The sequence below is a fragment of the Carassius auratus genome, unplaced genomic scaffold, assembly GCF_003368295.1.
Source record: "Carassius auratus strain Wakin unplaced genomic scaffold, ASM336829v1 scaf_tig00003893, whole genome shotgun sequence".
Taxonomy (NCBI): Eukaryota; Metazoa; Chordata; class Actinopteri; order Cypriniformes; family Cyprinidae; genus Carassius; species Carassius auratus.
In genome coordinates, this window is record NW_020523566.1 from 17,101 (window position 1) to 30,713 (window position 13,613).

Consider the following 13,613-nt stretch of genomic DNA (forward strand, 5'->3'; position numbering starts at 1 on the left):
ATATATATATATATATATATATATATATATATATATATATATATATATATATATATATATATATATATATATATTACACACTTTACTTAACAACCGATTATTATATCAAGCATTTTGAAGCAATGGTCCCTCTTTGCTGGAAAAATGATCAGAATGACAGTTCAAACAGCTGATAAAGAAAACATTACAATAATTCACAAGTAATCCACATAACTCCAGTCCATCTGGAAGTGTCCAAACCGTGCATTTATATGAGAAAAAAAAAAAAAGGTGTTTTAACGTTAAACGTCTGGTCTATAATCCATAATAATGCTTCCTCCAGTGAGAAAGACCATCCTCTGTTGTCCTATCACATTAAAATACACTAACACATTTGTTTAGAACTGTTTGGACAGTTGTAAGCGTTGTTTGATTTGTACATATTTCTCACTTCATTCGGATTAGATTATGGATATAGGACTTGCTTTATAGCTGTAGACAACTGTTTAAAGTTAATAAATGTCTTGATGGATTTGTTTCTTACAAACATGCAGCTTTTCACTTCACAAGACAATAGTTGATAGACTGGATATGCGTGGATTACTGTGATGTTTTTATTAGTCATTTAGAGACTCCTTCCCTGTAGAGGATTGGTGAGCACGTGATTTAATGCTAAATTTCTCCAGATCTGTTTTGATGAAGAAACTTTTTTTTTTTTTTTTCAAATAATACTGACTCAAATAAGAACATACGCATTGTGGGGACAAGAGATATATATATATATATATGTGTGTGTGTGTGTGTGTGTGTGTGTGTGTGTGTGTGTGTGTGTGACCATGGATCACAAAACCAGTTGTCAGTTTTTCGAAACTGAGATTTATACATCACATGAAAGCTTGATGTATGGTTTATTGGGATCTGACAGTATTTGGCCGAGATACAACTATGTAGATATCTGGAATCTGAGGTTGCAAAAAAAAAAAAAAAAAGAATACTGAGAAAATCACCTTTAAATTTGTCCAAATTAAGTTCTTAGCAATGCATATTACCAATCAAAAATGACGTTTTTATATATTTATGGTAGGAAATTTACCAAATAACTCTCATACAATGTATTTTTGGCTATTGCTACAAAATACAAATAAACAATCATGATTACAAATAAACCCCAGTGACTTAAGATTGGTTTTGTGGCCCAGTGTCACATATATGATGAAATATGAGCGGAGTGTAATGCATGAGGCTACTACAAAAATGACTGTTGGAATAAAAGCATCTCCTAGATTTATTAACCAGGCTTTGCTTGGCTTTCTTTACAACCTGTAGTCACATGCAAAGCCTCAATGGTGCACATTAACAGCTGCACACCAATCAATGAGAAAATGGTAAATTGGTGAATGAGAAAAATGGACAAACCATGTATCAAGCAGTGCTCCTTGTTCAAGGGGACCAAAAATAATGAATAATTGACTCATCCTTTGCAGCACACAGTCCTTCAGTATCTAATTTATAGAAAGGTTATTGACTATTATCACACACTTCATTAGACGTGAGAACCATTAGAAAACACTTGCCGTGTGCAGCACAGCCACAATAATGGCCCTGAAAGTGAGATTTTTTATTTTTTTTTTTGTTATAAAAAGGAGGGTTATTTGACTTCCAAAGCATCTCATAGTGGTTAGGGAATGCCAGGGCAATGCATTAGCAGAGCTTCAAAAAGCTGCACCAGAATTACATTGTTTCAAATGGGGATTAACACTCTCTTTAGTGATTTATTGACCTGTGACTCCTTTGTAAATTACAAAAGTGAGTCCGTACACAGCTCAGAGTAATTGCATGTTCTTGGTCCATCTCTGCACCATTAAGAGCTGCGGATCATACTGCGGAACCCCGATACCCACATTATGTGTTAATTTTATCTTGATGTAAGACACAGTGATGTCTGCATGACATCCTCAAGAAGCAGGACATTTGAAATCGTCAAGCCCTCCAATATGTGTTACATACTGTATCTGACCATGCATTCAAATATTTTGACAATCCATTAAAATGTTATACACTGGGCTGACCATAATGGAAGATGTTTCCCAGGGCCCTGAACAAGGGTCAGTGACTGGTTTACCAAATGAATTAGTAAAGGACTAAAAACAGTTTAACATTCTTTTACAAATCACCCATTTCTTTAATTAAAACTGGGCTGTCAATAGAATTAAATAAACATGACTAATCTCATATTTTCTTTAAAAAGCAAGTTGAAAATTTCTAATTTGAAAAGTGTGTTAATATTTGCATCAGACATCTTAAATGAATATTAATAACTTGAACTGAAATTCTTCCCCTACATTTTACATTTGCATTAGGTGACCACAGTTTGAAAACCTCTGTTCTAGGAGGCCCTCACTCCCTACAAACCTAATAGACTAAAATGAGGCAACTAGAGTAGGATTGTAAATTCCTGCTCATTCTGGGACAGCTAGGTCCTATTCTGAGAGGCTTATCTACATGGACAGCACATGACCAATGCTTCGTGCTATTCTCTCCATCACCTCACACAGAGGCAGATGGCAAGCAGAACAGGATCTACTAAGCATCATGCTACTGTCAGCACACACCTGCTTTCTCAAGACGCTTGTCATCAATTTTTTCCACCATCTCTTGAATCATTTGAAGGCTAATAATTTGAGCACAGCAGCACGTAGCATGATTCACCACAGGGCAGAATGCATCATTGCGCATATGTGGTCAAACATTGGTGCTAAAACTGTGATTTATAAAGCAACCGCACTCCACAGATGTACTGAACATACTACCTTTGATTCTGGCACTAGCGTGACTTTAAAATGATGTGATGTTAAAGCAAACCAAGCCGATATGCTCTCAGTCAGCAGTGCAAGTCCTGTTCCCTCAAGCTGCATATTTGTGGAAATGGATTTCTGGTGGGCGAGTGGTGGAGCGAAGGAAGAGGTTTTAGCCCAAAGCAACCACTTATCCAACAGTCTATTACACATCAGATACACACTTACAGCCTGAGCTCACCTGAGGTTTGAATCACTTAACGCTCAGATTTACCTTGTGATTTATTTTTTAATTTTTAATTTACAAGTTTGTTCACATAAAATAATGTCAATCTAACATAAATGCAGTAATATATTTGCTATCTGCTCATGTCTACTTGAGCGTACAAATACACATGAGCAGAAAAAAAGCACAAATCTTTGGAGAGACCCTTGCAAAACAGTCTACTTTTAGACTAAGGGCTATAACGCTAAATATTTTCAGCAGCAGGACGCTCTGAGGAAAATAAAGCACATGATACACACAGGGCATTAAGTAATGCATTGCCTTACTGAACCACAATAAAATAAAATAAATAAATAAATAATATAAAAAGATGAGGATTCAGGCTGAAAAAAAGATATTCCACTGCAACCTATGCTAGCTGCTTATAAAATTGCTGAATATAATTACTTTGAATGTTAACAAACATATTCTCAGTAAATGTCCAGATATTCCAAAATAAATGCTGTTCTTCTGAACTTTGTTTTCATTGAAGAATCATTGTTTTTAACAGTTTTTTTCAAGATTAATAATAAGAAATGTTTCTTGAGCATAAAATGTGCATATCAGAATGAGACCTAAAAATAAAATAAAAATAGTATATCATACTAAACCCACAGTTCTGAATGGTAGAACAGAATATGTTCTCAGTCTCATGAACTCCAGACACTTTATTTTCACTGTCCGCAATAATATATTATTGATAAATAGTATATGTTTTTTTTATTATTATTATGAATGATGAATATTATTTTATTTATTCATTTTAACTTCTTAATGTTAATACAAAAGGAGCCAGTCATATCATAAAAATGAGTAATTAAAATGATTCAGATGTTAAAAAAGATCTCTGATACTCATAAGATAAATAAGACTTCAAAGTATTGTTTGTTTGCGAGCAGGCTATGCAGCAACATAGTAAGGTATGTCATTAGGGCCTTTCACACCGCTTTAGTTCCAGAACTAAATGTTCAGTATTAAAGTACTGGGACAATTTGTGAAAACTATTTACCAGTACAATTTAAAAGGTTTCATTAGCACTGACAGTGTGTACTAGGGAGTGACGTTAAGCCGGTCGACAGCGAACGTTAACAAAGAGCAACGTTAACAACTGGAGGATGGAGGACACTATGATCGGAGCTGTGTTTTTGTTGTGTCTCGCTGGTTTCACAATAATGGACATGGAATGTCAACGTATATGTAAAGCGATCAAAAGAATGTAAAAAAGAAATCTCCAATGACAACTGGCAGTGCTACATTTGCTACAAGTGCCTGCACTTTAGCGTCCGCCATCATATTTGCAAAATAAGTTGACACAATGTTTACAGTATGTTACAAGGCATTTTATATCATGGGGGGTGAGGGCATTTTCGAATGCGTCTGGCCAATCAATGTAAACTTACGTCAAGGGTAGTACCAGTTGTGCTGGTTAGACCCTGCTCCGGAGTAGGACCTAATTTTGTTCTCGAAAAAGGCAATCTGGTCCTAAAATTAGTTCTACCAATTGTGGGTAGTTCCACTATTATTTCTGGTACTATGAAAAGGTTCCCGGGATGCGAAAGGCCCTATTGTTCAGCTCAGTGTAATTCCAGCCCTGAGAGATGTTTGAACTTCCTCTGCCCAAACACCAGCTCAATCCACACCATTTTGGTGGAAAATGAGTATAAGGGTGGTTTGATTATAGTAAGAACCCTACCGTCCCCAGCGTTATAGGCCAGAATGGAGCGTGATCTGGTCTGCTTGCCCTCTGAGTTCTTCCCTGAGCAGGTATTGGAGCAAAGAGACCATGAAGTCCAGGGACTGAGCACACAGTCTTTGGGGCAGGGCACCTCACACAGCACAGGCATGGGAAGAATGGCGTCCCGGCACAGCTGCCTGTCCACATATTCACCTAAGAACAACAAAACACAGGCCCTGTTATATTCTCACAGGATATATGATACATTCTCATATCACACACACACACACACACACACACACATACACACACACACACACACACACACACATATATATATATATATATATATATATATATATATATATATATATATATATATTAGTGGTGGGCATAGATTAATTTTTTTTAAAATATAGATTAATCTCACTGTAATCTTGGAATTAATCTAGATTAATCTAGATTAAAATGGCTCATTTGAATTCTGCCGAAGGCGTCCAGAATATGTGTGCTACCCCAAATAAAATAATGACTAAAAGTAATGTTAAGTCTTTGAGAACGTGTTTCTGAAGACAGGTGGTGTATTAGACCAGGGGCTCATCTCCTGTTTCCACAATGCATCACAAACTGCTTGAGAAAGCTGTAAACTAATTCCACATTGCACAAGGTGCAAACAACCTTATGCCTGTTTCACACATAATCCGTCTGCAGTGCGTATGCGTTTCCTTTTTTTTATGCACCCATGTTAACTGATTCCAGCGTTCACTCGGTTGCGGTCCATCAGTGTGTTCCAGGAGTGTTGCGTCTGCAGCAGTGCAGCGATCGTTTACGTACCAAGTAGCGGACTGCAAACGCGTCTTGTGTTAAAGCACAATGAGTATGAGTCCGTGCTGCTTCTGCACCACATACTTAACGCACACAGACTGCATATGCACTGCAGAGGGATTATGTGTGAAACAGGCGTGCGTTTCCCCATTGGGAAGCTTCTTTAAAAAAAATAAAAATTTCCCTGAAGCAAACACGGCAACTTCAGCTGCATCCAAGTTAGCACGTCACGATTGATGTGGTAATTTCACAGTAGGCATACACACAGGTTCAAAGACTCGTTCTCACCCTATACAGTGCAATTTGTCTAGGTATACATCCGCACTAAAATATAAAGGTGAAAGTCATCATAGCTCGGATCTTTGAGGACCGGCACATTTGAGTATGAGTATGATCTAGCAAATAAAACAAAAAACTAATATCCACAATGAAATACACGAATGAATTTCAAAAAGACAAAAGCCAAGCAGAGTGAAACCTCACTCATCTCATGCTGTGTTAAATTCTGTGAACATTATAAACACATCTCACTCCGTGAATAAAATCTACCCACACAGAGAATTCACACTGTGCATGTGACACCAAGTGCTTTCATCACTACTCCATGCCAGACTTGCACGGTAAACAAACCACCCATTTACACATTACCACTCTGCATACTTTACATGTATTTGTAAACAGGACCATTGATAAAATTCAAAGGGCCCAAGACAACATTTTGATGGGCATGTCCCCAATGTCCCCAGTAGCAATATAAGACTTTAGTGAGGCCCCTACTATCATAGGGACAAGACAACATTCTCAGTTGTGTTCCTTTAATGACCTACTGCACATTTACACCATAAATTTCCCCAAGAACAAGGGTACATGTAGAATCCCATTGCATAGTTATGGCATGCATTTTGCTCAAATGTTTAACAGTAAAATGTAGTTCAGTAGACTTTAATGTGCTTCCTACACATACATTATAGATTACTCTTTCAATTTCAAACAGGATGTGACAGCTGTGCACCCAGGGGGGAAGATGATCCGGCAATGTTTGCCTATTTTCACATTTCTGGGTTTCTCAGCAGTGAAAGTCGTCATAGCTGGTTTAACTTGAGGCAGTGAATGGGAGAGTACCACAAATATATTTTTTTGCATTCCCATTTGCTCAAATAGCAAAAGAAAAACACCATGATAGTGTTTTCATGACTTTCAATAAAAGGGGGAAAAATTTAAAGAAACTGACAAAGGCAGTCAAAAGAGATAATTTTTTTGTTTGTTTGTTTCTCATGTTCGAGAAATGTTTCTCACAAATTTACCATCGCTCCCATAGACGCTGCATTAGAAACACCCTCGCATTAGCATTAACTGTATTTTTTTAATAACTGATAAAATATCAAATAGCTAAATAATAAAGCAACAAAAGCAAAATCAAAAAAGAGAAAAATAAAATAAAACAAAACAAATAAAAGCAGAACAATCATACAACAAAACAAAACTAAACCGTCAGAACAGCAAAACTAAGAAAATCAAACCATCAAAACAAAAACAAATAAACGAGGCACAATAAAAACAAATCAGAACAAAGAAAAAAAAAATCTAAATCAAAACAGAGGTCCTCTGAAAGACCTAGTTTTGGACACCAACCCCTGTACTGATTGGTGATACCCACCCCTGCAAAAAAAAAAAAAAACAACAACAAAGTGACAGAAAACCCACTGAGTGAGATGACACTGTGGGACCTCAAGGGATACAACAGATCTATTCTCATCAGCACCAGACAACAGGAATCAATTATTGAGAGAAGAGGGGAGGCACTAGTGAACAATGAGGAGGGCTTGAGACTGGGGGTGGGACAGAGTTAGACCTCCGCACACCACTGGCATTTACACACATCCAAGACGTAGCATTTCACGTCAGAAAAAAAATAAAATAAATAAATCTCAGATGTGTTAAACCTCACCTGCGTCTGACTATCCCTTGATGGAAAAATACCAGACGGCATATGACATTTCCTCTTTTGAGTGCTGTCACATTCTGATGAGGCTGCACACTACTCTTCCCAAAGTTAATAAGGGAGAGAGGGAGTTCAGCTAAATGCAGACTGAATCAGAGTTAATTTCATTTATATAAGATGCTCGCCACTGGTGCCAGAACAACATATACACCATCTACCCATCTGAGAGGAAGGACAAAGAAAGAGGTGACCTTGAACAAATCATATTATCCCTCACTACAGCAAGGTATCTGGACTTAAATGGGTCAGCGTGTTGCAGTAAGCCTATGGCTAGGGAGGAACTGAGTAATGGCCAGTGTTTCTTTCAGTTTTTGGATTCTGCACTCCAGGGACATGCACAGACATTTTGAGGGGCAGGGGCTCAAGTAGAAGAAAGGTCACTTCTCAAATGTATTTGTATGTATTTTACCTTTTCTAAGCCAAGTTTATTTATTTATTTTTACCTGTTTTACAGAAGTTGAAGGCAATGTTCCTTAGCCTTTTTTTTTAGTGTTTGATCAAACACAACACGTTGCTACACTCATATTATTTTTTTCCGCTCAATTATGTCATAATAATGAGATATGTCGTTATTAAAAAGACACATTTTCTCATAATAACTAGATGTTAAGTCGTTAAAACTATACCTTTTATGGCCATTTTTTTTTTCTATAAACAAAATGTTAGATATATTAGGGGTGTGCGATATAGACAAAAATATATATCAATAAAGATAATCAGACCATATTTTGCTGAGTGTGTTATTGTGCTGGTATCTTAAGGGCTACCATGAACAGCTGAAGTTTCTGATATTGTTCATATTCTGTTTGGTGGTAAGTTCACAGCAGTGATAGAATTCTTTATATATTTTTCTAAAAGTGTGCATCACCTTTTCAGTCAAATTGTTAAACTGAATCAGTCAATAAGAATAAGTCATTTACTGTTACCAAGTAAATCAGTACTGATAAAGTTAATCTTTGCAATGCAGAGAAAACACAGAAGCTGCATTAGAAGAATCATTTAGATGCATTTACACACTGTTTAATGCATGACATTAATGTTTTAACCTGCAGTTACAACTGCATTAATATGGTTTTGATATTTTAAACATAAAACGACGAATGCTGATACTTGAAATATTATATATATATATATATATATATATATATAAATATATATATATATATATATATATATATATATATATATATATATACATAATAAAAAGTACTTTAAATGTCTTTCTTTCTGTCTGTGATGTGCCTTTCAATGTGCGCTACACTGCTGTGCTGCAGAGACGCGGAGAAAGGCATTATATATATATATATACACCCTGTGCATGCAAGTAATATTCATTTATTTAGGTTTTAGGATATGCCAGGTGACACACACACACACACACACACACACACACACACAGTATATATGGATAAATAATATAAAAACTGTTGGACCACGTGATCTATAAAATACATGGAAAGTCCATAGTAATAACTGCATATACAAAATGTGCAAAAATAATATAATTTCTTTATGATTTATCCAGTACTGTAACACCTTTTTTTCTGCTAATACTGTGTGAATTATTTTCTTTTCTTGTCATGAAACACAAAATATGTATAGATTTTATTTTGTTTTATTTACAATGAAATTCAATGAGTCAGATGTTGTTTTGGACTCCACTGACTTTCATTGTATGGCCAAAAACAGTAAAACCTTGCTTTAAAATATATTTTTTGTGTTCCACAGTTACAGAAAAGTAACATGTTTGAAACATCATGTTTAGTATGTTAAGACATATTGGTCCCCAGGCAAAATCTGACCCACCAACCACAGACTGTCATTAAATTACCATTTCAATGACAAAACAAGCAGTGCTATAAACGGAATGTATCATATTGTATCCCGGACCACTTTGACCACTTTGACCACTTTGACCCATATATATATGCATAGCTATATATATATATATATATAGCTATGCATTTTAGGGTTAGTACAGTGTGATCAGTTTATTTAATTAATTTGTCATAAACCCACTTAATGCTTGGCTGCCAAAGCTATCGAATCAGCCTGCTATATAAAGTACAGTTGTTATACGTGGCATGTTAAGGAAGGTGTTTCCGGGTAACTGTCTAGGAGATGAGGTTTGTTGGAGGGCCAGGGGGAGGTGGCAGTCATCTCTGTGGTGACAGCTGAGGCACATGCAGAATGACACCTTCAGTTGGTGTGAATGGGATGCTTGATTATGAGCCTTGCAAAACTGATTGAGTTGCGCGCGCACACACAGGCGCCTTTCTCTGCCTCTCTCTTTCTGTCCTCACTCTTCGTCTTTTTCTCTCTCCCCCGAGTCCTCATTAGCAATGTGAATGCTGAGGTTCTGCAATGTCGCAGTAATTGCCATGTCCGCACACTGAAATTTACTGGAACAAGGAGTGAAATGTGAGGATGTAAAATACAATTATGGTGTATGCTCATAATTGATTAATGCAAGTAGAGTGGTGCCGCACCTCCAGACAATACATTAACAATACCGATGGTAAAGAGAAAGAAGTCACAGAGTTGGTGATTCTAATAGATAAAAAAATAAAAATAAAATAAAGAAATAAAACAATTATTCTACTTTTTACTACCCTCATATCCACAATAATTTAAGGTGAATTATTTTTGATAAACACGCATAATGAACCTATTTCACTTCCACACATTGGAGACAGGATTTCCACTTTGTTTCTTTAAATATTCACTCAGCTTGCTTGATTCTCTATTATACTGTATAAAATCAACTAGATCGGATGAATTGGAATTGTGGGTTTGTGGCACTGAATTTCACTCCCTCATCAACCAGACCGAAGTGTTCATCCATAAAATCTCATAAAAAAATAAATAAAATAAAAAAAATGTTAGTACAACATATCCGGGCCATTTATTTTCTCAAATACCTATGGTGTTTTAGGCTGTATGCATAATATAAATTAAAACCAAGACCGATGGGAGATTTTCCAGCCCTAAATAATTAGATATAAAACTGGCTTTTGACAAAAGCTTCTCAGACAGTAAGAGTAAACGATGTAATAACTCTAAATCCACTGAGAGCTTAAGCAATATTAAGTCATCTGTGTTTCATGTTCTCCTTTGTTTGTATGTATGTTACCATTAAGAGTTTGGGATCGGTAAGACTTTTTGACATTTTTGAAAGATGTCTCTTATGCTCTCCAAGACTATTTAGTAGACTATGCTCTATTTATTTATATACACCATAATCCTTGTTCCAAATAAATATAAAGTATTTATTTGAAAAATTGTGTTTATTGTGATTTTTGATCAAAATGTTGTGTTGTTCAATGATTTACCTATTTGTAAAATCATTTCTGGGGGTTGGAATAAAAATTATTTTACCAACAAAATGCCAAATTTAGATGTTACAGCCAATCACAACAACTCTAAGTTACAGAAGTGTTGCAGGCATCCCAGGTCTCCTCTTAATCAGTATATTGAGGCGTTAGTGTCAGCCATTGGTCAGAGATCCAGGCATGTGCTTGTCCCCATTTTTCTCTGATCTCACAGATGGTACTGGTGTTGGTTTCCCTAGCTACCGTGTACTCAGTGAAGCCAATAACACCCAGATGCTATTGGAGAGTTTTGGGCCTTTGGGCTAGTTAGACAGTAGACCGCCCCAGCACATGTGGCTTTGTGTATAGAAGACTGAAAGCCAGCAGTGCCACTTCTTATTGCTCTGAATTTCCCCTCTGGCCATTCTAACAATAGAGAAGTACTACCAGCCGCCTTTGCAGAAACAGCAATTACAGCATTGGGCATGAGTCCACAACATACGCCCTATGGACAGAGTTCAAGAATGGACCCAGCTGTACAACAACAAAACAATCTGAGTTTGTTGCTGCATTCGATACACTGCAGGCCTGGACATGACCTTAAAATAGTAAGTCTATTCAGGCAAAGATTTTTTAATAAGCTTGAATGCTTATGAATGGAATGAACGGACAGTCCCATATCATGCAGATGGAAGGTGTACGTGTCACTTACCTTCACTGTTGACGCACTGTACTACTGGGTTCTGGGTTCCCGGTCCACACGCTTTGTCATTGTCAGGCACACACTCCTCCAGCTTCACCAGCAGCCATTCATAGCAACTGGGCTCCTCACAGGGGATTGCCTCTGTCAGGTGGGGACAATTTCCTGTGCCACCTGTGGGCTCATTCATGATTTTCCTTTTCCTCAGTTTGAAACCTGTCAAAGAACACAGATGAGACTCAAAGTCATTCAGGTCACTGATTTAGTTGGTTGAATTAATTGGTGGGAGTAAAGAGCGCAGGTAGAGTTGAATCATGTAAAATATTCAAAAAAAAAAGTAATTAATTAGTAAATATATCTGTTCAAATGACTGAACTTTTTCTTTTTATTGCAAATTCAACAAGATTTCACATTCATACATATCATGCAGTAGCAGGTCATTATACAAAAAAAACAAACAAAAACCCTTAAACCTTACATTTATTAACTCAAACATAAAATAAATAAATATTAGATTAAAATTTATTTTAGAACCAATTTTATTACATTTATTTTATAAAAATGAAATTTGGACGTGTATCCTTGAAGTACTTAAATTACTACATCCAAAAAAAGGCTAAATAGAGATATTTGATAATAATAATAATAATAATAATAATAATAATAATGACAAAAGTATGCAAGAAAATAACTAATATTAAAATGGAAACCCTAAAAGATAAAAAAAAAAAATACTATAATAGTCTATAAATAATTTTAGATGCACTATATATACTGTTTATTGTACTAAAGCATAACATTTTAGGAAAATATAAGAAATGTAGGATATGTATGTATGTATGTATGTATGTATGTATATATATATATATATATATATGTGTGTGTGTGTGTGTGTGTGTGTGTGCGTGCGTGTGTGTGAGTGTGTGTGTGTGTGTTTGTGTATTACTTTTTTTATTATACACAAATATTTTACTTAAGAATAAATATTTAAGAATAAATAAAATAATCACTTTACCCTTGTTGGATAGTGAGTAGTTTCAATTAGTCACACATTTTATTCATGCTTTTCCAAATTCAGCAGTTTATGGATGGAGAAATGTTTCTCCTGAAGTTCACACAGACCCAACACTTACCCGACTAGAGTCTGTACTAATTGCCTTGTCGGCGCAATCCCTCTAAACTGTCTCAGTGTGTCATTGCACAATTACTGTAATATTATATTAAACATATCGGTCCATTAAGTGTGCAAGATGACAGAAAGCAGCTCATAATGAATTGTATTATTTCTTCCTCATTATGTTTGCCTTTCACCAAAGGGACTAATGCATTCAGCAATCCATTAATACAGAAGAGGCTTTGGCGCCAGGGGTATTCCCATTCAAGGGCAGGAAAGGGGCTCCAGAGGAATAAACATGGTTGGACTGGACTCATGACCGGCGCAAGGTCACCTACATGTACTCTGCCATTACCCTCCTCTCTCTGCTCTCCCAGCCTCTGGTTTAATCCACATTGCTGTCTGGGGCCGATAAGCTAATACAGGAGAGGGGGGCCTTTAGGAGTTAGTTGGAGATGCCAGCGTTGTCCCTTTTTCTGATTACTTCTGTCCTGCACTCTCCTCCTGGCTTTATTTAATCAGAAGGTCAGCGTAGAGCTCATTGTTTGTGTGTAAGGGGATTGTACCACGTCCTGTCAGTCAGCCTGAAGCTGTTTGATGGCACATGCTGCCTCTGTCTCTTTATCAGACAAATCATCTGGGTTTCATATGAGCCGCTGTTAATCAAAAATAGACAAAAGGCACAGACGGAGAAAAATCTCATCAGGATCTCATGGGTCATCACGTCTAAGGTGCACACTGACATGTTATTAAGGTCTCAGGTTGAGATGTCACATGTAATTTGTACTTTATCTCCCATCAAGCTTATTTTTGTAGATTGTTCAGACTATAATAAAGATTACCAATATATATTTCAAAAGAACAGTATCACTGTCAGAATAACGTTCATATCTGCATCCATCATTTGTAGAAGGCAAGAAAGCACATGATTTGGTTGGTGCGCGACA

The 13,613-nt window shown here is 36.4% G+C and overlaps 1 protein-coding gene across 1 annotated transcript in view; it reads right to left on the reverse strand.

Moving 5' to 3' along the window:
* Positions 1-13,613, reverse strand: part of LOC113070425 (thrombospondin type-1 domain-containing protein 7A) — a gene marked incomplete at its 3' end in the record, with an annotated part of 46,388 nt that overhangs the window by 14,839 nt on the left and 17,936 nt on the right. Inside the window, exons 5-6 of the mRNA XM_026243709.1 lie at positions 11,565-11,768; positions 4,733-4,927 (exon numbers count right to left, since the gene is read on the reverse strand). Coding sequence (XP_026099494.1) covers positions 4,733-4,927; positions 11,565-11,768 — 399 coding nt within the window. The remainder of the gene's footprint in view (positions 1-4,732; positions 4,928-11,564; positions 11,769-13,613) is intronic.